The sequence below is a fragment of the Sceloporus occidentalis genome, unplaced genomic scaffold (genome assembly GCF_023333645.1).
Source record: "Sceloporus occidentalis isolate IW3139 unplaced genomic scaffold, rSceOcc1.0.p SCAF_16, whole genome shotgun sequence".
Taxonomy (NCBI): Eukaryota; Metazoa; Chordata; class Lepidosauria; order Squamata; family Phrynosomatidae; genus Sceloporus; species Sceloporus occidentalis.
The window spans coordinates 1,160,505-1,188,123 of NW_028316996.1; the positions used below are offsets into that span (position 1 = coordinate 1,160,505).

At 37.5% G+C, this 27,619-nt stretch overlaps 1 protein-coding gene across 3 annotated transcripts; it reads left to right on the forward strand.

Moving 5' to 3' along the window:
- The first annotated feature begins 2,219 nt into the window (after window positions 1-2,219).
- AIFM3 (AIF family member 3) lies at window positions 2,220-27,619 on the forward strand. 3 transcript variants are annotated; one of them, XM_089481858.1, is made up of 20 exons: window positions 2,220-2,250; window positions 3,128-3,145; window positions 3,721-3,934; window positions 4,430-4,539; window positions 5,541-5,650; window positions 5,944-5,988; window positions 7,491-7,587; window positions 8,185-8,297; window positions 9,441-9,527; window positions 9,988-10,079; window positions 10,360-10,490; window positions 10,839-10,954; window positions 11,390-11,461; window positions 11,652-11,715; window positions 11,932-12,008; window positions 12,249-12,366; window positions 13,456-13,554; window positions 22,054-22,129; window positions 25,705-25,809; window positions 27,580-27,619. In XM_089481858.1, exons 1-20 carry the CDS (start codon window positions 2,220-2,222, stop codon window positions 27,617-27,619), a joined length of 1,815 nt encoding a protein of 604 aa, XP_089337984.1. The 3 variants fall into 3 exon arrangements, with proteins under 3 accessions (XP_089337984.1, XP_089337983.1, XP_089337985.1); XM_089481857.1 differs by lacking the exon at window positions 3,128-3,145 and adding an exon at window positions 26,636-26,656; XM_089481859.1 differs by lacking the exon at window positions 3,128-3,145.

Genomic DNA, 27,619 nt, shown 5'->3' on the forward strand with positions numbered 1-27,619 from the left:
CTCTAGGGTCACAGGCTTAGATGTAAGGATCTAGAAAAAATCTTAAAATTAATACAAATGAAAGGGAACATACTGGAGGCAATACACGAGGTAACACGATTGCTAACCTTAGTTTGAAAGTAACTGATGATGTCAAAGATATCATCACCTTTTGAGGTTAAAGTGGTGGTGAACTGATCATTGGAATAGGAGCCAAGGTTAAGGCCAGAGGACTGCACAGATAACCTGCTTGTGAGATTTGGGAGATTGGGTCGGTAAAATACAGAATGTTTGGAACAGATTCTTGCTGCATCACTTGGGCTATGTATGCATGGATGTGTATTATCTATTTATATACATTTGAACCAATAAATAATACTAATGCTCTCACTTTATCGTAAAAAATAACACAACTGCAAGTTCAAATAATTTATTAATAGTTGTACCAATATGGTAAAACATAAAATAAGACTGATTGGAGATGTTATATTTAATTACAAGAAATACAGTATATGAATTATATAAAATACTAAAGTTGTCAATGCAAATTAAAAAATATAAATTTAAAAATAATGCTTATATTTATATACATATATATATATATATTCATCTGAGTGATTAAGACAGAGCTAGAACACATACGATAAATATGGCTGTTGGCTGTCTGATATATTATCATACCTGGGAACTTGTGGGCTGCGGCTACATGGAGCCTACCCTTGTGGGACATGACCTCGGTGGGGTGTCTTGCTGACATTGGTGGGTGGCCGCACTGAGCTGGTGTTCCCAATACTCTCAGCGGGTGTTCCAACTTTGCGTGAAATACCCCCATTTAAAGAAGAAATGGGTGGGAAGTGAGGCATGTCAGGACCCTGTTCCTGCGACCCGGATTATTTGGGTGTTGACACGGAGAACAGGAGAAGCAGTGCTTCTTATGAATGAGAGTTTTCAGTGTTATAGTTATAAATCATGTTGTAGTGTCTAGCTACACCTGGGCTGCAAGCTAAGGTGACCGAATCAACCATTTTTGACCAGCCCATGTCTAGTGTATGTATTATATATGTATTTGTGCAGATTAGCACTGGAAAACCAATGAACTTAAAAGAACTCTAAATTGCAGATGGGTTACTTCTCAAAATGCTTCTCAGTATGTGCAGAAATAAAGTAAGGATAGCTCAGAGTTTGCAAGTTTTAGCACCACTGGTTTATAGTAAGTAGGCTCTCTGGGAGCTGATGTTTAACATAGTCTAACAACGGCTGTCGACTTCACACTTTCTTGCAATTGTACTTTTTCTTGCATTCTCTTTCTTTGTAAATGTAGATTTTGTACACAATTGTTCAAGTGTAATTTATACCACCAATTATATATTACCCAAATAGCCATGTGCTCATAGATGATATAATACATGTACAAGATACTGTAAATATTTTTGTTTGGGAAGTGCAATTTATTACCTCACATAAGGCTGGGTTCAAAGGTTTTAAGGATGTTTTGTAGATGTAATCACTTGCTTCTGCTATACTAAATGTCTCTTGATGACAAAACATTATATTAAAAATGCCTTTTGTTCCGCAAAAATCACTTTTTAACATTGTTGCCTTCATTGTTATAATCTCTGAACCTATACATAAATAACACTAAAAGTAACAACCCATACCCAACCTGTACTGGTTTTATACAGAGGGAGCAGGAATCATATATTAGATTATGTAGAGTAAAACAAAAGTTACTTTTTTGTGTAAAAATCGGCTGTCCAACTAGTGTCCCACCATACCACCAAGTACTTATTTAAATGTTTAACATGCTTAAAGTATCTGTAAGGTTTATCATACAGTAGTGTCCGCCGCTCTACCACACAGGCTTGGACTGGTCATCAGAAATCATCAAACAATACTTAGTAATACTCATCTATTGAGAATGTCAATGGCTTGCCTGTTAGAGTGATAGAGACATTTTATAGTATTTGGCTTATTATTTAGCCAGGCTCGGTTGTAAATACTTATACAGAGGGATATATGGGTATATTTTCCTATTTGCTACTTGCTATATGTTCTTGGATACTGTAACACTTGCATGTTGGTAAGTCTCAGTCTATACATTACTTGCAACATATTAATTTTATACAGGTTACGCAGAATGACAGCAGTTACAAAACTCTGAATGCCATCCACAGCCATTGTGTGCCTTAACATCCTAACTGAAGATCCTTTAATACTCATCTATTATCACCGAACGCAACATGGGAGGATGTTTCTCGAAACCCAAACCAGGTAAGTGTATCTAAAAGCTAGAATTACTGTCACATGGCATACAGCCTTCCCCAATGACCCATATTACCCTTAGAAATGTCCTGGGTGACTGCTGGTAGGAATGTTAAGTCTATACTCTTGCTTGGGGGATTAAACAGCACTCTAGGTTACAATTAATCCCTGGAAAATTACGCTTCAGTTTCTATAATGAGCACAACATTTAGCTGGAACAAACACCATAATGAAAGCTGTATGATAATGAGTTTGGACCAATATGTCCTGTACTGTGCTAGAGTAACCATAAAAACAATGTTAAATTTATTCGCTCTGTGGCTTTCATAGCAATGGGGGGTAAGCTGATGTATGACCAGTTTTGGCAGCTGATGCTGCGTTCAAAAATAATAACTTCATTATGAAGGGTTTAGCTGAGTCGATTAATTTTTTAATAAAAAACCCCCAAAATATGATTGCATTCCATAATTCCTTTAACCACTTCAACACTTTTACTTTGAGATTCCTATTTACAATCCACTAGTTGTTGTATTATTAAAAAACAAACACAAAAACCCCATTTATTGAGAAGGTAGAGCTCCTAGGATTATTACAGGAATTCCCCAGGACCTCTAGGAGAAATCTCTTTAAGGACCAAGTCTTTTTTATTTTAACAATTGAAGAAAGGCTTTATTGGGAAGCATCCAAAAAAGTTTCAAACGATTAAACTCATAGAAGATATTCCAAGATTAGTTATAAACTAACAATGAACCATTTTTAGTTTTCTAGCTAATTGTGCTCCAGACATTGTTTTGTAGAACAAATATTTAAAAATATTAGATGATGATTTTTTATCATTGTCTGTAGTTTCCCAACGGGGAAGAAACTGGAGCTTAGCCTCCATGAGTTGCACTTCTCAAAACAGGTATGATGCAGCTTGTACTGCCTTCTCCAAAACGACATGATCTTTGGTAACAGGAACGTTTGGGAGTTGGGACATAGTAAATAGTTTAACAGATTAATAGAAATATGTACCGGTTTAAGCAGCGTTAAATAAATGTTAAAGATATCCCCACATAATTAAACATAGAAAAAAGGGGGTTAAGATACCAATTCACCAAAATCTAATTCTCATGACTGTATGCAGGTTTAGCAGTAATATATAGGGGGTTATCTGCTCTTTCAGTTGTCGGCAATTCATTAATTTAAATGTTCTCTTGATATATTCTCATAGGGGAGAATAACTCTTAAACCTGACGTTTTATATTCCATAAATCTAATGGTATTTTTCAAAAACGTGTCTAATTATAATATTGTTTCTAACATGTTAGAAAAAATCTTTTAATTATCAATAAGTATGCTCAGAATAAGATGGTGACTATTTTCTTTTTTTTTTTTAATTAAAAAAAACAGCTTGAGTCTTAGATGAGAATCAAACAAATACAACAAGAGTAATTACAGTACATTAGCCATAAAATCTAATTCTCTTTTTCTTTACAGTTGAGGTAAAAGTAGAAGTAGTCCTACCAGAGAAAGAAAGAGACAAAGAAGATATGTCTCCCAATGGCAAAGCCAGCCCACTCGCTTACAAAACCAATGGAACTACAAGACACTATCACCATGAAGACCGGCCTATAGTCCTTAATCCTTACACAAACCCCAAGGATATAGTGGAAGCCTCAGTTTGTCATGTGAAGGACCTGGAGAATGGACAGTATGTTCTGGGATTGATTCCACAAACTATTCTAGTCTACATTTGATATTATAAACCTCTGCCTATCTTCTTACACTTATTTGTAAGATACGCTAGACAAGGTGCCATAGTGTAGCCATTTCCATGTTGCTGCCATAACAAATGAACAATTAACCAGCTTTTCTTTTAAATTCTGTGGCGTACATAACAACAATAGGATTGATTTTTTTTTTTTTACCACAAAAGCCATTAAATGAATTTCATAGAAAAAGTAAAGTGGTTGCACTCCACAGCCTTATTTTCATAATCTGATATGGTCTCTGACATGGTCCGAGGGAACTTTAAGATAATAGCAGCTGTAAAGAGCTTTTAGTGACAATTAAACTATATTATTTGTTATTACGGTCATTTTTGCTTCTGTTAAGGAATTCAAATAGCAATATATCAGCTCAATACATGTATTTATTATCGGTGTTCTTTTCTCAACTAAATTTTACTGATTTTGTTTACCAATAGGATGCGAGAGGTTGACCTAGGGTCTGGCAAAGCCTTACTCATTAAGCAAAATGGCGAATACTATGCAATGGGACACAAGTGCCCCCACTATGGAGCACCGCTAGTTAAAGGTCGGTAGAGAAATGTCATTGATACTGTATTTCATCATTTAGTCAATGTCCACTGCCTGTTTGGAATGACTCCAAAATCTTTGAACATTTCAACTGCCTTACAATGAAAATGAAGTAACAACCCTTTCTATGTATCTAAATAGGCTGTGTTTTCTTCACTCATTGCTCTCTTGGCATGTTGTAACCATTTCTTTATTCCTCCCATGTTTTTTTTAAATAAAAATAAGGTGATTATTTCTATGTTCTCATTCCACCAAAGTGAACATGAGAGTAGATTATGTAGATGATGTCATTTTCTTCTTACTGTACTGTCTTCCCCATAATTAAATGGAGAGTAATCCAACACATTACAGGTAGTAATAATGTTGCTGATATACTTCGAATGGGTCAATGCTTTATCTCTTTATATTACATTACGTATATGTTAGTGGCTTTTTGATTCTTGGGAAGTCTGTGGCAAACCTCATGTATAGTATGTCTCCCCAGCAAAGTTCCCCTCGGCTCTATATTATATTATTCAGCAACGAGGCTAAATTTCCATTTTTAGTCCTTAGTTTTTATATTTGTCTAGTTAACATCTTTTTCTCAATTTTTATTTTTATTTATTTTTTATTATTTTTCTTATACAAGGGGAGGCCCTTGTAGCACAACAAAAAATAAATTAATAGTACTCCTGTAGGTTTTCTAGACTACCAAGACCTTACATATAGAGGCTGCCTTAGTTGCCTTTGCACTTTGCTTCAACATATTTCCATCCAAGTCTCCTACTAAATTAAATCTCTAATATCTGCCACATATAGAGACACTGTAATTGAGTGATAGAGCACGGAAGACTTAGACCCAGTGTTTTAGGGAATTTAAACATGCATAGATTAGGCATAAGGCAATCCTGATTTTGATTTGCAAGTATGTTGCACCATAGACTTTGTCTTTCCAATGAAACTTTGTATAGGGCAACATATAAACAAGTAATTTGTTTTTGTACCTTTCTTTCTAAACAGGAGTCCTCTCCAGGGGACGAATACGTTGCCCATGGCATGGTGCTTGCTTTAATATTGCAACTGGTGACATTGAAGACTTTCCAGGCTTGGATGGTTTGCCCAAGTTTCAGGTAATTCCAGCTACATATATTTACATTTTCAATATTATAAGGTTCAAGAAGATTTTTGGCAGTAATGTTGAATAAAGGCAACGGCTGTTTTCTAAATAGTCGCAATAGTAGTATTTGGTTTAATACATATAATCAGAAATATTTATATAGATACCACGGGGTTTAAGGGCTAATGGCATAAAATTAGGACATATACCTATTTTTATTATGCATAGGTAGGCTGGAAATATAGAACATTAAATGTAGGTATATTGATTGAATCAATAATTGGTGTAATTTTGTGTATACTGTAGGTAAAGGTTGAAAAGGAGAGAGTCTATATTCGTGCAAGTAAACAGGTAAGCAATCATTTTTTTAAATTTTATAAAAAATAAAAAAAAATAGTAGCAAGGCATTGGATTTAATTTGGATGTACACAAAGTGGCTAAAAAAACTAAAATGTCATTTCTGTGAAATTAGACTCTTGTAAATTGTCAGTGCTCACATGGCTTTAAGCAAACAATCAATGATGACTTCAGTGCTTAAAAAGGCCACTTTTATTCCATGTTCCATTTTTCCAATGACATGATAGTGTCAGAAACACTATTTTCACCAGACATAAGAATTCTAAAGGGTGCATGGCCACTTCCCAATACATTGGCATCCCTGTTTAAAGAGTCTGCAATGATATTAAGAAGTTTGCTGCTCATGGAACTGTCTAAGAACCTACCAGCACATGGTGGCAATAGGAAAATCCATCAGAGGTTGGTGCGAAATGTGGAAAAAACATGTTAGATATCCACACAGCTTAAGGCTTAGTTGGAGGAATCTTCAGTGATAGTTTCAACCCCTATCATATGCCACATGGTAAATAAGAAGAGCTTTATGGGTGAAGGCCAAAAAAGGACACCACTGCTGAAAGCAAAAGATAGAAAGGCAAGACTGAGGTTTGCCAAAACCTACCTAGTGGAACCACACTCATTCTGGGAACATGTTCTTCAAATCAAAGTAAGCTCTTTGGCAAGGTTGACCTGTGTTATGCTTATTGGTGACCAAATATAGGTTATAAGCAAAAGAACAATCTACCTACATTTAAATATGGTAAATGATACGTAATGTTGTGGGGCTGCTTTGTTGCCTCTGGTACTGGAAGCCTTGAACATATCAAGATAACCATGAAATCAGAGGATAATCAAAGCATTTTACCGCAAAATGTGCTACTTCAGGTCAGAAAACTAGATATGGGTTGAAGATCATGGGTCTTCCAGCAGGACAATGATCCAAAGCACACATCCAAAAGCACCAAGGAGTAGCTGAAAACAACAAATGGACTGTTTAACCATCATAGGGCTGGTCATCAATGAGTCCTAATCTCAATCCAACTGAAAATCTCTGGAAAAAGATTATAACTGCTACTGGGAAAGTTAATTCTGCAAACATTCGAGATCTTGAACAAACTGCAATGGGAGAAAATGCTAGCAGACACCAAGTGTAGGTCGCCTATATGGATGGCTACAAGAAACATTGTTGCCAACGGTTGTGCAACCAAAGGCAAGAGTGCCTTTAATGCTGTGCATCTGATATTTTATGTCGTCTGTGAAATCACTATAGTTGAAAAGGCATCCTTTTTTGTTGAAAACCTTTGGTCATCCCAATAAATATTTTGATAATGCAAAGTAGATACATTTAAAATAATTTTTCATGATATTGTACATGATGCCAATAATGTTGACCACAAATGTAAATTGCTTATTTTGACTTTTGATCACTGCAGTTCTGTTTAATTATATTGTTTTTTTGTAATCTCATGGAGAATATGATTAAATATATTTCAAATGTTGTAATATTATTTGTATTTCAGGCTCTTCAGTCACAACGGAGGACGAAAGTTATGGCCAAATGTATAGCACTGAGTAACTACAGCACAGCCATTACCAATATTCTAATCATCGGAGCAGGTAACTTTTGCCATGTTCCTGAATACTTTATCCTTATAAAAAGAGATTATGTAAACTACAATAAGTGTCCAGATATAAATTCCATCCACCCCAGCTAAAAAAAATAAAGTTGGGTGAAAACACTGGCATTTGAGCTACAAATGGGTGAATCTTTCTAGTTTTCCCAAAAGAGGCTAAAAATATATATTTTTAACTGGATGGCTTGCTTGACCAAGAATTAGCAAATCTTAATGTCTTGCCATGTAGTCCCTGTTCAAGAGAAGCCCATTTTTTTGCTCTCTAGTGCATTAATCAGTATATCGGACTGATCCTACTTAGAAGTGTCCTTCTTTCATCTTAACTTCCCTAGGAGGAAAGACAAGTTAAAATTCTGGTGGAAAGTGGTAGTTTCTTGAAACTTTTTGTGTGTTGTGAAGTCATGAGCAATCACTTAACTTAAACATTTTGAGCTTAAATGATCTTGAAAACCTGATTTTTTTTCTGTGGGACTTTCCACGAGAAGGAAAGTACTACTTTCAGCCATTTTTGGAATAGCTTTAACCCGCTCTAGTTACTAATATCGATTTTCCTACTAATATATATTTTGTCTTGTCCTAGGACCTGCTGGTTTAGTGTGTGCAGAAACCCTAAGGCAGGAGGGGTTCTCAGACAGGATTGTAATGTGCACTTCGGAGAAATACTTGCCATATGATCGATCCAAACTAAGCAAAGTATGTATGCATTTGCGAATCATCATTACATTTTCCCACAACAGATCCTCTTTTTTTTCTATAAAATTATGGGTATTTAAAAGAACACATATTGAAAAGTTTTAAACGTTAACTAATAAGTCTCTAAAAGCAAGCTGCAGGGACATCCACTCCAACACATGTCACTGCAAGCATTCTTTGGTTATTGTCTAGTGATTAGACATTAGTTTAGTTATTTGAGTTAGATAATGAGAAATCTATCTCAGTTACCTTCTTCCCAGCTACCAAATGCCTGCCAGTTAAATGCATTATAAACTGGATCAAAAAGTATTTTAACAAGACTTTTCTATTTCTTTAAACTTATATTATTGTTTAATGATGTCACCGTATATCCCGAATTTCTGATTAACCTCTACAGAACTCCCACAATAAAGGTGCAGCCACCCCTTGATTTCCTGTCCTCATACAAACGAGAAACCAACATGAAATGTAATCTCCTTTCTTGCTCATCAATCTAACTGGTTTTATAAAATTTCAACTTTATGTGGAAAATCGATATGCTAGATCATTTAGTAAATATTGGAAATTTCAACAGTGCATTCATTTCTTTGACACAAATTAGTTTAATGGATCATTTATTAAAACACGCAGTTGACAAAGCAGCAGCGCCACAAATGAGTTAATTAAAGTTGTTCGATATTTCATTAAGCGAGAATCTCACAGAAAAGATAATGTCTAAAATGAGACATCTACTCTTTGTAACCAAGACCCAGAGTCTTGTACTAAACATAAATAATAAAGAGTTTTAGTGAATATATCATAGAGAGTCACACAAATCTTACATCGCTTATAGCCTGGCACTCAAATGGCGCTACTAGTGAATGTTAATGGTGAACATAAAATGCTAGGTTTATTGGTGTCTTAATAAATGTAAAGTTTAGGGCTGTCTTATAGGTGAAGTTACATTTGGTTTTACATCTAAAATGTAAGCGTCAAAATTTAGACGAATGAATATAGAGATGTGTACCCTGCTAACCAGTAACCACCTTGTAAGTGAATTTTATACCAACAGTAAAATAAGAACTATATGATGAATTCATTTTTTTTTCTCTGTCAGGAGGTTATTTCATTATCTCCATTGCATAATATCTTGTTTTATTTTAGTCTATGGACTCACAGGCTGAGCAGATATTTCTTCGTTCCAAAGAATTCTTCCACACATATGACATCGAAGTTCTGACAGAAACGCAGGTAAGTATTTAAAATAAGCAAATTTAAGAAATAAGGCAGTAGGAACAGACTATATATATTCTCTCTATATATAGAATATATATATTTTATTACTTATTTTACTTTTTTTTATTATTTATGGCAGAACCCCATTTAAGGTGGTTGTACTACTTAGCAAATGGCAGAAATGCACCTAGGCTGCAGTTCTTTTTGATGAGCGTCTATTGAGAATGTATGGTGCCAGGTACAGTGTGCTATGGAGGCTATGTTGGCTAGGCAACGTCCTTGACGGTGTAAAGGGCCACAAGGGCCACCAGGACCACTCTTGTAAATGGACACAGAGCACCCTGATCAACCGATAAGGGGGAAGCTTACCTGCAGTTATGTTTAAGAATGTGTTATAGATTATTATATAGGGGCAAACGCCATCATTTCAGCTCGAAGAGTTCTTTAAATTCACATTCTGCAGAAATGATTTCAGGTTGTCAATGTGGACACAAAGAATAAAATGGTGGTTTTCAAGGATGGATTCAGAATGGAGTACAACAAACTTCTGATTGCCACAGGAAGCACGTGAGTTAAAAACCTGGGAGCCAAGAAATAAATAACTTTCACAGCATGTCCCTCACTGAATGGTATAGCACACTGCATAGTCCCGATACACTGTTCATAAATATACAGTACCTGTCAATACAATGTGGCTGCCAGCCTCCATCTAGAGACTAAAAAGACCCAAGAGTGGAAACAATTCAGCAATATGGATTACGAGGTTCTAGATATGAACTGCAAAATTATAGTAAACAATATCTAAGGGTGAAAAAATAACACCAATTTCAATGACACTTCTCCACAGCCCTAAAACCCTTACCTGTAAAGGAAAAGAACTGGATAATGTCTTCACACTCCGAACCCCTGAGGATGCCAACAGGGTAGTGAAGCTTGCAAGCAGCAAGAATGCTGTGATTGTGGGAGCTTCCTTCTTGGGTCAGTAACTCTCTTGCCAACTCTCCATTTAGCGAACAAACCCTAAAGTTTACTTATACAAACCGCGTGCTAATGATTGAGTTGTAGTCTGAAATGTTTGCTTTACCAGTAATCCACAATTTATACTTTTGTTGTATTCAGTGCTTGTATTCTTATATATTCCATACAGCGTATGATATTTTATGATGTGATTTACACTAATAGGTTGTTGTGGTGTCAACCTGGAAAAGCTCTGTATAAGTTTCAGCGTTGTTTTAGGAAACCTTTATTTGGTTATCATACCAGAGAGCTCAGAAAATGTTTTGTCAAAGTGGAACAATAGCTTTAAATGAGTCTGTTCATACTCAGGTATGGAAGTAGCATCCTATTTGTGTGAAAAGGCCCACTCGGTCTCTGTGGTAGAACTGGAGAATATCCCCTTCAAGAAATTTTTAGGGGAGAAGGTTGGACATGCCATTATGAAGGTAATTATTATTGTTAGTCTACACTTGATGTGTTTTTCTTTTTTTATATAAATAGTAATAGTAAATAATTAAACATTTGGTGACATTTATCAAAAAGCCTACTTCCAGATGCATTTATTTTAATAAAAGTGAATTATTCCAATTTTCTGCCAACTGCCTTCCTGATCTATTTAGTACTATACTTGTCCTTCAGTTTTCCATGCTGTGATCAAGACTACAGGTCCCTAATAAAGCTTTAGACGATATCAAAACGACTGCTGTATAGGAAACAAAATGAATTATGTAGAGAAAACAGATGATTCTAGCGCAAATAAAAGCAAAACTCGGAAAGCATAGATTTTTCCTTTAATACAGTTGTATTAAATGTATTAGTACTTATTGTAACTCAAAAGTAACACAGAGTATATATGTAGAATTTATATGTTCACTTTATAGTTATTTGAAAACAATCGAGTGAAGTTCTACATGCAGACGGAGGTTTCAGAACTACGAGAACAGGAAGGAAAGGTAGGCTCTTTTTAACCTTGCGGACACCGACTATTACATTGGCTAGCTCTCATTAAGTTCTTGAAACAAGCTTTACAGATGTTACAGTCACTTCTGTTATCCTCAATTGCTTTCACTTCTATGTAGTTAAAAATGCATCCTGGCTTGTTTAGTTATTTATATCGCCTTTGTGTTCCATATCTGCGTCAAGCTGAAAGAAGTGGTGCTGAAGAGCGGAAAGGTCCTTAGAGCCGATGTTTGTGTTATAGGTATAGGTAAGGAAAAAAATACAAAATGTACAAAATTATGCTTTATTCTGGAATGTGACATTGTCAGATGATATCTGTCACCATGTAAATAAAGACTCTTGGTACAACTTACTTGACAGTTTTACTATGTACCGTAAATATGTGGTAATATATGCCATATTGATCAGTAGATCAAATTATTTTATTTTACATTATTATCTAAAAAAAATATTTTGTTTATAGGAGCAAGTCCTACTACAGGCTTTTTAAAGCAGAGTGGCATCACTATCGATTCCAGAGGCTTTATTCCAGTTAACAAGGTAAGTAGGTACATTTTAAATCCATACAAATAAGGAGATCTGATGAGTATGAGTGGGGAACCATTTTCTTACACAGGGCGTGATGGAAATGTAACTATTTTTACGTATAAATCCCTTGGGTCTCAACATTTTGGAAATTGGGTGTTTGGGATACAAGTGTATTTATCAGGTCATACCCTGCCCATGTGAGTCCTAGATGACAAGCGCACAAAGACCATATTGATATTCTTTCTTCTGTAGATGATGCAGACCAATGTTCCAGGAGTATTTGCTGCTGGGGATGTGGTAACCTTCCCACTGGCTTTTCGGAATAACAAAAAAGTGAATGTACCTCACTGGCAGATGGCACACATGCAAGGTAGTATTAACTCATTAATGCCACGATCATATGATTTAAAGGGAAACTATTCACTGAGAGGTTTATTCACTTAAGCAGGTAAGTTGTCGTTTCAACTTACTTGTGTATTTATGTATTATGAAGGACCAACACTCGTAAACTTCTTCAGTAAAATAGTTTGGTGGGCTCTGTCCAATGGGCAGGTAAACCTCTGGGATGTGTTGAAAGTCACCTTGCTGATTTTAACTATTGACCAGCTCAATCCTTCTTGCTGTAGTAATTTGGAGTTTGTTGGACCTTCATAATACATACAAAGTCAGTGAGTTGAACCACAACTTTCCAGCATAGGTACATTTATAAAATGGGGGCATCTTTAATGTTGGAATGGCTCTGTGATGTTTTTATGTAACTTGAAGGTCTTGTTTAAAAGTCTATCTTGGGGAATTGTCAAATCAGTATAGAATACAATGACTAAATAAATAGTCTGGAATGTGAAAGTACCCAGTTATGTTCACACCTTATTTTCTCTTTGATTACTTAAGTAAATACCATGAAAATAACCCTGAGTTATAGGCATACCCCTCAATCTCAAAAAATACCAACATATACCACTCTGGGGAAAAAATCCTTTCTGAGTTATAATCTCATTGTTATCATCGTTATACATTTATATTTTTGATAAAACATATATATCAATTCATATCTGAATATGTATATTAATGTATAGTCAAGACAGACCTAAGATTAAAATTTGCAAAACCTATTAAAAGGACCATATCTGCCCATTCTGGGAACTAAATTAACTGGGTTTCCTCCTAATTCTTCACAGATCTTATTCTTCTCAACTGTTTTTTTTCAAGTGGATTCACACTGGAAACATATAGATTTGGTTAATGTCGGATAACATAGGAAAGATTCCCAGCAATTTAGGTTTGCTGAAATTCTTTTGCAGAAATTCACTATAGTGAATAACCCGTGTGTTCACATGAACTCCTTGAATTTAACTTCTTAAGAAGATATTTTTGAAACAATTCAGAATTTTATATAGTTCCTGTTTTCTGTCACGTTATCTCATATGCATTCTCACGTACTATTGTTTCTTTTTGAAAGGCCGTATTGCAGCTCTGAACATGTTGGCACAAGGCACAGAAATCAATACGGTTCCCTACCTGTGGACAGCAATGTTTGGAAAGAGTATACGGTTTGCTGGTAAATCACTGATAATTTATATGCATGTTGAATTGAGTAGCTGGAGTGAAAAATATCTTTAGAAAAGCCAAAAATGCTTTCAACTAAGAATTTTAATTATATATATATATATATATATATATATATATAATAATATTATAATATGAAAATATTTATGAAATATTTCATAAATAGTTCATAAACCCCACCTATCTTAAATTTGTCTGTGTGGTTTTAAGAAGTTATTTCATCTGAGAGACATTGTAGCCGAACGTCTAAGAGATCTTTAGATGGCATAGTACTTTTATATGGTTGGGTCGGAAGCCCCTCTGCCGCATAACAGGGAGCCAATCTTGAGATTATTTTCTCCTTTCTTTTGGATTGAATGAACTGCAATAATAATTAGAATTTTATCTTGATGGCAAACACCCCGTAGTGGCACTGTTCTGTGTCGGCACAGCTCCATAGTTAGTTTCTGCCTGGTGAGGAGAGGGTGACTGGTGGAGCTATCCTGGCTTAGGCCTAGGGCAGCACCGAAGGTAAATACTAGACTTGCGCATTCGTCTTCGGGCGAACATGAAAACGAGCACGAAGAGGCCGTTTTTTTGTTCGTTCCGAAGACACGCCGAAGAGAATACAGTGCCGGCAAAACGTAGGAGAAGACGAAGACTCACAACCACAAACAGGAGTGAGCTGATCTCGTCTGTCCAATCAGCTCACTCTTGTGACGTCACGCTAAGGGTCTCGTCCAATGCCTGTGCTGCTGTATTTTGAATTCTGAAGGCGCCTTTATAAGACCAGAGCTTACCTGAGAGATCCATTCATTTTTCGCTGTGACTGCTTTGGCAACACTGCTGTGCTGCATCCGAGCGTTACAGAGAGATTGTTCTGTTCTGTGTGAGACTGGTAAGCCTCAGCCTGCCATTTCTCACAGTGTACTTCATCCTCACTTCAGTGCTACTTAATATAATTAATAATAATAATTTGATTAATTTAATTTTTTTTTATTTAATTTGTCATCAACTGTAGTGTAAGTGCTGTTGAGTTGACAGTGCACCCAGTGCCTCAGTGGCACTGGGGTGCCCTTGCCCTGGGCTGGCACTAGTGCCTATTGCCTGTCCTGCTTAAATAAATTAAATAGAATTTATAAATAATAATTTAATAGAATCTATAATTTAATAGTTCATTATTATATATATTTGTCAGTCATATATATATATATATTCTATAGTATACTAGTGTAGAGTGTACTGTAGACATTCATCTACTAGTGTCTAATTTAAAATCAGTAATATTAATTAATATAATTAATAATTGAATTCATTATAAAATTATATATATATTTGTCAGTTATAGTTAGTAATAGTATACTAGTGTAGAGTGTACTGTAGACATTCAAGACATCTACTAGTGTCTAATCTAAAATCAGTAATATCAATAATTCTATAATTCTTTCTTGTCTTAATAGTTAATTAAATTAGCTATAAATAAAAGTAATAATATTAAATAATTACTACTAGCGTATAGTTCAGCTAATCTTATTAGTACTGGTGCTGCAGCTCTATAGTTTGTGCTTTGTTTTAGCAACAGCAAGAGACCAAGTCAATTTTTCTTAATTAATCTTTCATTTTATTTCATTTGTTTTGCTCACCTCAGTCCATCAGTGAAGTGAACTTGTTGGGCTAGTGAGTGCAGCCGCATAAGTGCTGTGTTTTTTTTTGATCAGCAAGCAGTGACGTTAACTGTTTTGCAAAGATTTTCTCATTTATTTTACATTTTATTTCAATTTTATTAAAAGTACCCTTAGTGTTTTGCTCACCTCACTCCATCAGTGAAGTGAACTTGTTGGGCTAGTGAGTGCAGCCAGCAGTGAAGCTAACTGTTTTGCTGTGACATTTTATTTTATTTCTAATTCTTTTCAAGAAAAATTGACTGTGACGAGCTGTACTAAGCAAAGCTTCAAGCTACTAGCTGTAGTACTAAAATAATTCTAATCTTCTTTAATCTTAATCTATAATATATTATAAATAATATATAACAATATAAATTCTAATTCATAATCTATAATATAAGTAATTCTAATTCTAAATTCTAATTCATAATCTATATTCTTCTATCTATAATACATAATATATAAGTAAATTATTTCTAATCTATTAATATTATATAACTTAATATTAATTAATAAATCATATACTGAATCTGATTTAACCTCACTTTAGCTTAGTGGGTTTGAGAGCGTCTGCCTAGAGGTAGACTTATAGTAAGGAAATATAGCTTTAGGCTAGCATAGTAGTAGGCTAAGCTCTTAGGCCCGTGTAAATTCAAATTAAAAATAAAATACTGCTAGTTATTAAATAGTTAATCTTGAGTTAATAATTTAAATAACTTTAGCACTTTGGCAGATTGCACACAGCACAGTGCAGTAGTGCATAGTTTTACTTTTTAAGCAGTAGCACTGAAGAGAACTTCCTCTAATTTTTTGTCTTTAATTCGTTTTTCCTTTTTTTTTATTTTTATTTTTTTTAATTTTTTTTATAGTTTTTTAAACACTACACTACACTACACACACAACACAAAATTTGAAATGGATCCTCCTTTTGGGACTAAGGAGGGACAAGCTCCATCTACCACCGCCACCACCAGCACCACCACCAGCACCACCACCAGTTCTAAGATGCAGCCTTTGCGTCAGTCTAGTCGGCCAAGTAGGCCAAGCTCTCGCTTATCATTTGGGGAAGCATTGCTTGAAGGATCATCAAGTAAAGGAAAGGCACCAAAAGCAGGCAGTAGTAGTGCGGCTAGGCCCACAAGCTCTATGGTTTTTTACGGAAAGCCTAAAGCACCAGAAGCACGTTCAAAGTTAAAGGGTAGCACAAGTAGTACCAGCCCAGTGACTAAAAAGAAGTGCCTTTTGCCCCAAGCAGCATCTTCCCCATCCACCAGCAGCATGCAAGGTACCAAGCAGAGCCAAATGAGCAGCAAGACTCAGAGGGGTCCCAAACCAAAGCGATCTCATTCCTTTGTAGGGAAAACCACCACCACCACCACCCCCACCTCTACCGCCTCTACCACCACTAGTGCTGCGCCTACTGTTCCCACTGGTACCGCCACGCCATGTCCTCCTAGTACCTCTAGCAAGCCACCAAGTCCTTACAAAATTTTTGTAAAGACAGTTAGAGAGAGGGCTACACATAGTGGAACTCCACCTAGCGAGGTAGCAGAGGAGCCTGAGACTGAGAGGCCAAGTGCAGAGTCTATTCTTCCTGCTCGCACTACTACTAGTCACGAGTCTCACGACGATATCAGTCTTAGCTCCAGCCTAGCAGGAATTCCATTCGATCTGGCTAATGAAGAGCTAGACTATGAGCCAGAGGAAGTAGAGGAGATGAGTGGTCAGGAATCAGATTCCTCAGGGAGCAGTGTCCAAATGACTAGTGCACAATTTTCCCCTGAGCCTCCACCTTCTCCGCTACGATCATCACCACCACCACCACCAGCAGCAGCAGCAAAACCTAGCAAATCTAAAGCAATTAGCAGTCCCACTATGGCCAGTACTGTTACCACCAGTCCCACCACCACTAGTTCTGCCTCTGTTCATCCACCCCGAGCAGTAGGAGCAGCACCCAAGGCACACTCCAAGGCTATGCGCGCCCCAATTTGGGAGCACTTTGAAAATGTTGAAGAAGGGCGCTATGGAAAGTGCAAACATTGTGGGAAGCTAATAAGCAGAGGGAAAGTGTCTGGCCATTTTACCAGTGCTAGCATGAAGCATCACCTCAGCACTCAACACAACGCTGTGCTATTGGGGAAAGATGCAGAGGGAAAACTTAGTGCAGGCAGCATAGCTGGTGGCCGTGGAAAACCCCCAACAGCTTCTTCTTCTGAGCCAATAGCAGCAGCAGCAGCAGCAGCAGCAACTAGTGCTGGCAGCCAGAGACCAAGGCAGGTTGGAGCACTGCATGTCCAGCCCACCCTGGAACAATTTGTGGCATTCCAATCCAAAAGGTCAATGCCCAAACAGCAGGCCAATAAAGTAACGCGACTGATTGGTCAGTTCATTGCTGTTGGAGGGGCATCCTTCTCTATGATCGAAGGGGAGCCTTTCAAACAATTGATGGCGGCTGTGGCTCCACAATATACAGTTCCGTCACGTTCCACTTTCAGCAGGAACATTGTCCCCTCATTGTATCGGTCCTGTGTTGCAGCAGTGAAAGAGGAGCTTTCCAAGGCTGCTGGTCAGTCTGTTCATTTCACTACAGATTTGTGGAGTGCACCTAGCGGCCAGCATGCCTTTCTTTCTTTGACAGCACACTGGTGGCAGCCCGGTGTGTCTAAGGAAGCTGCTGCAGCAGGCTACCGATCTTTCCTTCTCCATGCAGAAGTGATGGATGAAAAGCACACTTCCCAAAACATTCTGCATGCGATGAGGAAAATGTTTAGCCTTTGGGTGGGAGCAGAGGCGGGCACCAATGTTGAAGTTGGTTTTGTGGTAACTGACGGAGGTGCCAATATGGTGAAAGCGCTGCGAGATGGTCATATTGTTGGTGTGCGCTGTGCAGCCCACATCATCCATCTTGTAGTGAAGGCAGCAATGTCAGAAGGAACTAATGTGGCAGCAGTAGTTCTGTCCCGCTGCAGAAAGATCGCTGGGCACTTTCACCATAGTGTTAAGGCTAGCCAACTTTTGAGGGAAGAGCAAGAGAGGTCAGGTCTTCCCGTACACTGCCTACGTCAGGATGTCAGTACATGGTGGAACTCCACGTTAGACATGCTCGAGAGGATTTTGGAGCAGCAGAGGGCAATCCATAATCTTGCCTCAGAGCACAATATTGGGATTACCTCTCCATTGAATAGGGAGGATTGGACAGTGATCGCCCAGCTAGTGGCAGTCCTTAAACCATTCAGGGATGCCACAGAAAATTTAAGCTCAAACACTGCCAGTCTGGCCCAGGTAATCCCAGTGTTCTCCCATCTAGGCAGCAAGATGGATGTGTTCCTTGGAAACCGTGAGGCTGTTCAAGGTGGCACTCTACATCCTGACATAGCAGCCATAGTCAGGAAGCTGAAGGATCTGCTAAAAGTACACCTTCGCAAACGAATGGAAGAGAGTCCCGAAATGATGCTAGCGTGCCTTTGCGATCCAAGAATTAAGGGAAAGCTAGCTTTGAAATTTAATGTTCTCAGTAGCTACCGGGAGCAATTGGTCAACAAGGTGCGTGAATGGCAGCGTAAAATGGGAATGCTGTCCGAGGAGGGAGAGGTGCAGGAGGAGGAAGAGATGATGTGGTCTGCTACTCCTAGCAGCAGCATCAGCAGCAGTGCCACAAGCAGCACAACACAGCTGAGTGGAGCAGCTGCGTTTTGGGAAGAGGCACTTGGGAGTATAGTTGGACCATCTGACAGAGCTAGCAGCAGAAAGGAGAGTAGTGCTGCTGAAATGGTCAAACTTTACCTCTGTGAAGTTCCTTCTGCGCCTAATGTTGATCCTCTTAGCTACTGGGATGAAAAGAAGAGTGTGTGGCCTGCACTCTCATGGGTTGCGCAGCAGCTACTATCATGTCTGCCAACCACTGTTCAAAGTGAGCGCGTGTTTTCTATGACTGGAAACATACTGAGTCCACAGCGCTCACGCATGGCACCTCATCTGATGGAGCAGATTGCCTTACTTAAATTCAATCTGCCCAAGTTGGGTTACCCAGCTCTTAGCTTGGAAAGTTAATTTTTTTTATCTGTAATGTTTAAGGTAGTTTCTCCCCCTGGTTGCACGTGTTTGCGGTGTGGCAACGTCTGCTACCTCCGCCGGTGTAGCCAATTTACGCTAGGGCCTAGTGTCTGAGTTCTGGAAGTCCGCTCCCAAACGCCATGGACTGACAGACTTTCATGCTTTGCCCTGGGGTGAAACAGGTGAGCGGGTCGTCAATTGCCCACTCATTCACCTTTTTCCTTTTCCAACGGTGCTGCTGGTGGTGGTGCCAGCATCTTTTGCCAGTTCGCTTCCTGGCTGAAATCATGCCTCAAATGTCCCTAATGGAGAGGGTAGTTTCTCCCCCTGGTTGCACTTGCTGCGGTGTGGCAATGCCTGCTACCTCCGCCGGTGTAGCCAATTTACGCTAGGGCCTAGTGTCTGAGTTCTGGAAGTCTGCTCCCAAACGCCAAGGACTGACAGTCTTTGGATGCTTTGCCCTGGGGTGAAACAGGTGAGCGGGTCGTCAATTGCCCACTCATTCGCCTTTTCCAATGCTGCTGCTGCTGCTGCTGCTGGTGGTGGTGCCAGCGTCTCTTCTCTGCCAGTTCGCTTCCTGGCTAGTGTCATGCCTTAAATGTCCCTAATGGAGAGGGTAGTTTCTCCCCCCCTGGTTGCACTTGCTGCGGTGTGGCAACGCCTGCTACCTCCGCCAATGTAGCCAGCTTACGCTAGGGCCTAGTGTCTGAGCTCTGGAAGTCTGCTGCCAAACGTCTAGGACTGACAGTGTTTGGATGCTTTGCTCTGGGGTGGAACAGGTGAGCGGGTCGCCAATTGCCCACTCATTCGCCTTACCCAATTCTGCTGCTGCTGCTGGTGGTGGTGCCAGCGTCTCTTCTCTGCCAGTTCGCTTCCTGGCTATTGTCATGCCTTAAATGTCCCTAATGGTAAGGGCAGTTTCTCCCCCCTGGCTGCGTCTGTTTGCGGTGTGGCAACGCCTGCTACCTCCGCCGGAGTGGCCAGCTTACGCTAGGGCCTAGTGTCTGAGCTCTGGAAGTCTGCTGCCAAACGTCTAGGACTGACAGTGTTTGGGTGCTTTGCCCTGGGGTGAAACAGGTGAGTGGGTCGCCAATTGCCCACTCATTCGCCTTTCCCATTTTTCAATGCTGCTGCTGGTGGTGGTGGTGCCAGCATCTCTTCTCTGCCAGTTCGCTTCCTGGCTAGAGTCATGCCCAAAATGTCCCTAGTGGTAAGGGCAGTTTCTCCCCTCTGGCTGCGTCTGTTTGCGGTGTGGCAACGCCTGCTACCTCCGCCGGAGTGGCCAGCTTACGCTAGGGCCTTGTGTCTGAGCTCTGGAAGTCCGCTGCCAAACGTCTAGGACTGACAGTGTTTGGGTGCTTTGCCCTGGGGTGAAACAGGTGAGTGGGTCGCCAATTGCCCACTCATTCGCCTTTCCCATTTCCTTTTCCATTTCCATTTCATTATTTTCCTTCTGATACACAACCAACCAAACATAACACACACAATAACACAAATAACACAGTGACATAACACATAACACACATAACACATATAACACAGTGACAAGTGACAACACACATAACACACATAACACATACACGTACAATGCAAAAATCACAAGGACCTTTCCTCTTGTTATTTGTCCTGGCCTTCATTTCTACACTCACTAGCATTAACGCTATAACTCACACTTCATACTATAACATTTTTCCATCCACATACCTGCCAACAGACCCAACTTTTTCAGGGACAGTCCTGCTTTTTTCCAGTCCTGTCCCATCTAATTTAGCTAAACTAGGTATGCAAATACACGTTGGTAGTTATAGCTCGGTAGGTAGCACTAGTATAAACATTAAATAAATATAATAAAGTACTAAATAATAAATCTAACTTTAAAATACATTTAAATAAACCCCTAATTTTTTTTAAAACCCATTAAAATTAAATTATTATTTAGACATAATACATCTTTAACCAAAGCAGTGCACTGCTACTAATCTTAAACATAACCGTACATTAACCCTAAGCTATTTTTTAGTTCTTGTCCAACATTTTTCCATCCGCATACCTGCCAACACACCCAAGATTTTGGTGGACAGTCCTGCTTTTTTCCAGTCCTGTCCAGTAAAAGTTGGGTTGTTGCAAAGTATGCCATTGTAAATAGGTAGCAAATGTTAGGCATGTATTACAAGTGGTCCAAAATCAATTTAAAAATGTAAAATAATCCCTATTCTTTTATTAAACATCTATGGATGTGTGATTGTGTATGATAAACGGAGGCCAAGTTCCTTGGAGCATTTGTCTCTAGGTCATTTTGTGTACAGTACACCTCAGTACGTGTGTGCAACTCTATTGGTCGTTTCGGCAGGGGGCTGGCCTGCCATCAACGAATGAAGTGCGTTCTGCAATTCACTAGTTGATGCCAGACCAGCCCCCTGCCGAAACGACCAATAGAGTTGCACACACGTTCCTTCACGGCAGCTGCTGCTGCTCCGATGTGTTGTTAACCCCGTATTAACCCCTGCAAGGCAACCGGGAAGGAAACGAAGATTAAACGAGCACGAAGAATGTCCGCGAATATTCGCCCGAAGAGAAGACAGGAACGGGCGAATATTCGCGGAATACGAAGGTTTTTTCCCCCCCGAAGACGAGCACGAAGACGAACACGAAGAGCCCCTGGTGCCCAAGTCTAGTAAATACATCACTGAAATGCACAATGAAGTTATGGGTCCCGATAAGATGTATTTGTCTATTCCTGCTAATGCTCATAAATTCAGGAAAAGTAAACTTTACTTTTTTCCATGTTTTCAAAGGGCATGGGGAAGGCTTTGATGATGTCATAATTCAGGGAGATATCGAGGAGTTAAAATTTGTAGCGTTTTACACCAGGTAAGAAAAAATTACAAAGGGCATATGCAAAGGAGGGGCTTCATAAATGTATGTGGGTATTGTAAGATATGACATTGTAGTTCTTGTTTATCCTACATTTAATGCTTGCGACACATACAGATTTAAACATTTTACTGGCTCTGTCACCGAAAAACCTTGATATTCATTCAGCCTAAAAAAGCTCAATATTTTGTAAACTTTTGAACATATCCTATCTCATCTCTTGAGAAGATAATGTATTCCAGCATAAAAGTGAACACATCTTCCTGATTGGCTGTTACTTTAACAGCTTTAAAGTGGATTTGATGATTTTCATATTATACATTGTATTATTCTGTCAGGATACAGCAAGTCCAGACTAGTGCTCAAGCAATAAAGAATTCCAAAACATATTTAATAGGCAACATGTTCATCTAGCCCTGACCAAAAAAAACATTAATTGAAATGGAACATTTAGAAGAACATATAGCTTCTACCAAAAGCCGTGTTATGCGATACCCCCGGTGGCTAAATGTGGCATTGCATGTAAAACATTTTAAAAAAGCTTCCAGTAGTGGGTCAAAATCTTATATATCTGTAGCAAGTAACACTTTTTTTATTTTTCCGAAAATGGAGTGGCCCACTATCGGAAGGTAACAGGTTATTTTATTGTTAAGCATTTTTATTTCCATTTTTTTTTAGGTTATCATAATTTCCTGCAAGTTATGGGATGTTTAACGTATATGTTTTAAAAGAAACTGTTAAATTTGAGTTGAGTTGTGCGTTATTTTACTGTTTAGGAAAACCGAAAAGATCTTATTTTCCAATAGTAAGATGACGTCCTGCGTAGATGAATGGAGGTAAAGTTAGGAGCTCTCAAAAGCTCCAGGTTAAGGTTATCTCTCCAGGTTCTATCTGGACTGAACATTAGAGTTGCTAATCTTATTCATTTGTATATTAACTTCCCTTCTACCTTCATGTGTTGACCCTTGAATAGTTATTCTACTTATTCTGTGGCATCGGTTATTTATATAAAATCACCATAAAACCACAGTGCAATGTTTACACACGCAGTATTGTCATAGCATACTCTTTAGAGGAATACATCGGTTCTTTTGATTTTCATGCTGCCAGGGGTGCCTTACTAGTGCTATTTGCAGGGCTGGTGCAAGGATTTTTGCCACCCTAGGCAAAACATAATTTTGCTGCCCCCTGGCTCCACCCCCACAAGCCCCTCCCCTTTTACCACAGCCACTTATACGGTATAAGGAGCGTAATTACAATAGGGGTGCCGCGGCGCTCCCATAAGGTCCTCCTAACTGGCTGACTCACTCCCACTCCACCCCATAGTGATGGCGAGCCACGGCCGCACTTACTGAATGGCCGCGGCCGCACTTCTAATGAATGACCACGGCCCTGGCTATTTGCCTAGTCAGTACACGTGTGGGAGTACCAAAAAAAACTGATTAAATATTGCCATAAACTTGTCTCAAGCTGCTGCAGCCACATCATTATTGAGTGACAGGTGCACCTTCTCAAATCTGAAAAATATATTTTCAAGGATGGAGCCTATACACCTCACTTCTTTCTGATATGCTTTAAAACTTCAAAATAGGACTCAAACCATTTATACATACAAATATATATATGTATATATTTATATCTATATATATATATATATATATATATATATATATATATATATATATCTATCTATATCATGCATCTTAAATCAAACTTCCTGATTCTGGATCACATGTCGTATGAATATGTTGTTTTAAGTAATTTTTGCAATAGCATATTCACATGAGTGTTTATAATTTTTTAACACAGTTATGTTATTTTGATCTACTTTATTTCCACTTGGTTCCCTGTCTTTCTAAACATTTTAATTACTTTTTGATCAGGTTTACTGTAAAGGTTGCAATTTGTAATCGGTTGAGCAAATCATAATGCATGTAACTTTTCTGTTATCATGTGTGATATGCCAACTTGAATACATTCAATTAGAATGTTATAATTTAATGGCTAAAAAAAAAAAAAAAAACTCCAACAATGCTCGGGATCTTGATGGTCATCAACTTCATGAAGTGATGGGAATTTAATTCCAAAAACCTCTACAGTGGTACAAGCTGTCTATATAGTGCCCATTTTCAAAAAGGTGGTAACTCTCTGGTTCACTCCTCCCGGAACAACCTTTTCCATACGGGATTTTTAATTCATGTGGAACCTCTTTTCTACTTCTTTGCCCTCATTTGACGATGTAATAATTTTATAATTATTCAGCACCTTCAATAAGAACTGTACACATTGTTAAAAGATCTGTTTTGTCAATGATTTTTTACAGCAGGATTGTGGTTGAATGTCTTGGTATCACATCATGCCTTTAGGTACCCTCAACGTTTGGTCACTTCTTTTTGATATTACAGTTTTTGGGAATTCAAAAAGAACAGAATGGTTTGATCTAAGTACAATAATACTAACATGTTTACCATTTAAATGATTCACATCAAAAGGAATAACAAAACTAGAATTGACAATGAAAAGACAACCCTCGATATTGGATAAAGAGTGCCTGGAAGCCTACATTATTCCTGCTGTTTAATGTTTAATGCTTATAGCCGTTTGCATTTATTATAAATCATTGGGCTATCTCAATTAACATATTTAGATCTATTTACATATTAATATTAAAAGTATAGGTCAAAACCTAATTTATGAATAATTTGTTTTTATTATTTTAAATTGTATGCATATATGACATTTAAATGCAATGGTAAATATTATTTATATTAATTATAGTTTGTTATTGACGTACTGGGTAGAATTAGAATGCAGACTTGCAAAAACAATTTAGGCTTCTTCTTCAGCATGCCTGAACAGGTCTGTAGAAGAGATCTAAGTTATCTTGAAAGCTTGCACTCTAATTCTACTGAGCCAATATATAGGTCACTATAACTCCACTTATTGTGTCCATGAAAACCTTTGAAATCTTGAGCGGTGTTCACAAAGCTATATCTTTCCTACAGTCTACAAATTGCAAGCTGCTTTATCAACAGACTTAGTGCCCCTAGTTCAACATTGATCTTATTATTGTTGGGCTAATCTTTCCTTGCAATCTTCATTACCCACTATGAACGGCCAAGGTAGCCCTCCATAAACTCACTGACATAACTCTGTTTACACATAGCCGGTTTAGTGCTTTCGTTTTAGAAACTTGTTTGCATTGGACCTTTATTGTGCACAATTGAGTAAAGAAGATGAAATGTTTCATTCCACCTGAACCCTTTCATATATTTGATGCGATTGCCCATGGCTGCACAGGGTAGCTGTCCACAGATTTCTAAAGTGATCTCTCAACAGACACAAACAAATCAAAAGCACTTAAAGTCAACATATGCATGTTCTATAATATCCTTACTGTAAAATATATGATTTTATCATTAAAAAAAATCTTGAATTACTGTCAACATTGACAACATTAATGCTGAAATTATAACAGTATCTCCTTTAATTCATTCCAATCTGTAATGACTGTAATCCTTTTAAAAACATATTCCAAACAAACTTGCGCTTCTCTGACTTGTCTGTCACAGGAATGAAGAGGTCATTGCAGTGGCAAGTATAAACTATGATCCCATAGTATCCAAAGTGGCAGAAGTAATGGCCTCTGGAAAAACAATACGCAAGAGGGATGTTGAGTAAGTGCTTGTATCTTATTTTTTATGTTTTCTGTTGCAAAGCTGCAATATTTTTTTCCAAGAGCAAAATGTGACAAAAAAAAAGTCTATACCCAAAAGGCTACACATTTTCAATATTAAACATGCTGTGCTTATGGTTCAGCAGCTTTTTAGCTATGTTTATATATTTATATAACTTATTTTTTACTCTAATGGTATATATATATATATATATATATATATATATATATATATATTGAGATAAATAAGCACTCATAGGGATTTCTAAAAATATTTAAAGAAGTGGTTTATATTATCAAGATACCATACATGAGAAAAATACTCACACAAAGCATATATTTAATGTTTGGTAGATGTTATTGTGTTTTGGGGTTATATGTTAGCCATGTTAAAACATCAGGCTATGGTTAACTGAAGTAACACCTAGGAGGAGGTTCTCTTTTGGGTGGAGAGGGCACAGTTTTTATATTATGTATGGTATAATAAACCTGGCTACTTAGTTTAGATATTTTTTTATTAACTGGTGTTGAAGACCCCTTGTGATTAGTTACTATTAAAATAATAATAATTCTGAATATTAAACATTCTGAATGGTTTAAGAGCGAATAATAATAATAATGATAATTAATATTATATACTCTTCAACCCTTTAGAATGTAGTGCATGTAAGTAAGGACTTTTTTATCCTCTTGCCAACATGTAATACAGAATAAAAAATGCTTTCTCAGCGATGGAATGTTGATACTTGATTTATGCTGTGTTATCTTTAATTATATTGTTATGTTAAATGTTTAAAATGCCTTTTTAATGCTACCATCCAATAAAGGATGTTTATTCATCATGGCAAGTATGTTTTTAAATGCATGTCCCGTAATGCTTGTTGTTTGATATGTAGTCATAGAAAATGTTGATGATGACTTGTCTTTCCTCTAGAGTCCAGCTGAGACGTCAATTCATTTATATTCTTCCATAGTTGTCTGTTGTGTGTGTGTTATTACTTGTTACAGCTTTATCTCTGAGCATACAAATAGGAACGAAAGATATGTTTATTGAGGGTTTTCAAATACTGACAATAATGTGTAACACAGAAGTAACTAAAATACTCAGTATATGACTTAAAACTAAGAACTATATTTTCTTTACTGTAAACTATATATTTTTTAAATGTTAAAACTATTGATATGGTTCAATGTTTTAAAATACAACTTTAGACCAAAGAGTTATATTTTCATGGGATAAAATAGTGTTTAGATGCAGGCTACTGGCTGCAGTTACATATTTATATAAATTAATATCCTAAATTATAAGTGCTGCATTATGTTTAGGGATACATTGATCTTTTTTTCTTTTGAACTTCATAAGTGGCCATACATGCTGAAAAACCAAATCCTCCAATGTCTTACAGCTATGTGACCCCAAACTTTTGAACGATAGTGTATGGGACTTTCCTCAGAATTCTTAAAAGACAAACACAACGTGAAAGAAAACATTATATGACCAAAGATTGATTTAATGAGGACAGGAAAAATACATATAGTTTCGTTCAAGTAATTCCAAATGTCTTTTTTAATCCATTACTGCCCTTTTAATTGCCAAACCACTCAACGTTAGATATAGTGCATGTTGTGTAATGCTACTCTTCTTTAAGTTTGTTGTGTATTTAGCTTGATTTTTTTTTTCCTTTTATGAAGTATGTTTCACGTTTACTATTTTAAATAGTAATGCTAAAATGTCACATATTTTCCATATATATATATTTTTTATCTTTAGGACTGGAGATATATCCTGGTTAACAGGAAAAGGATCCTAG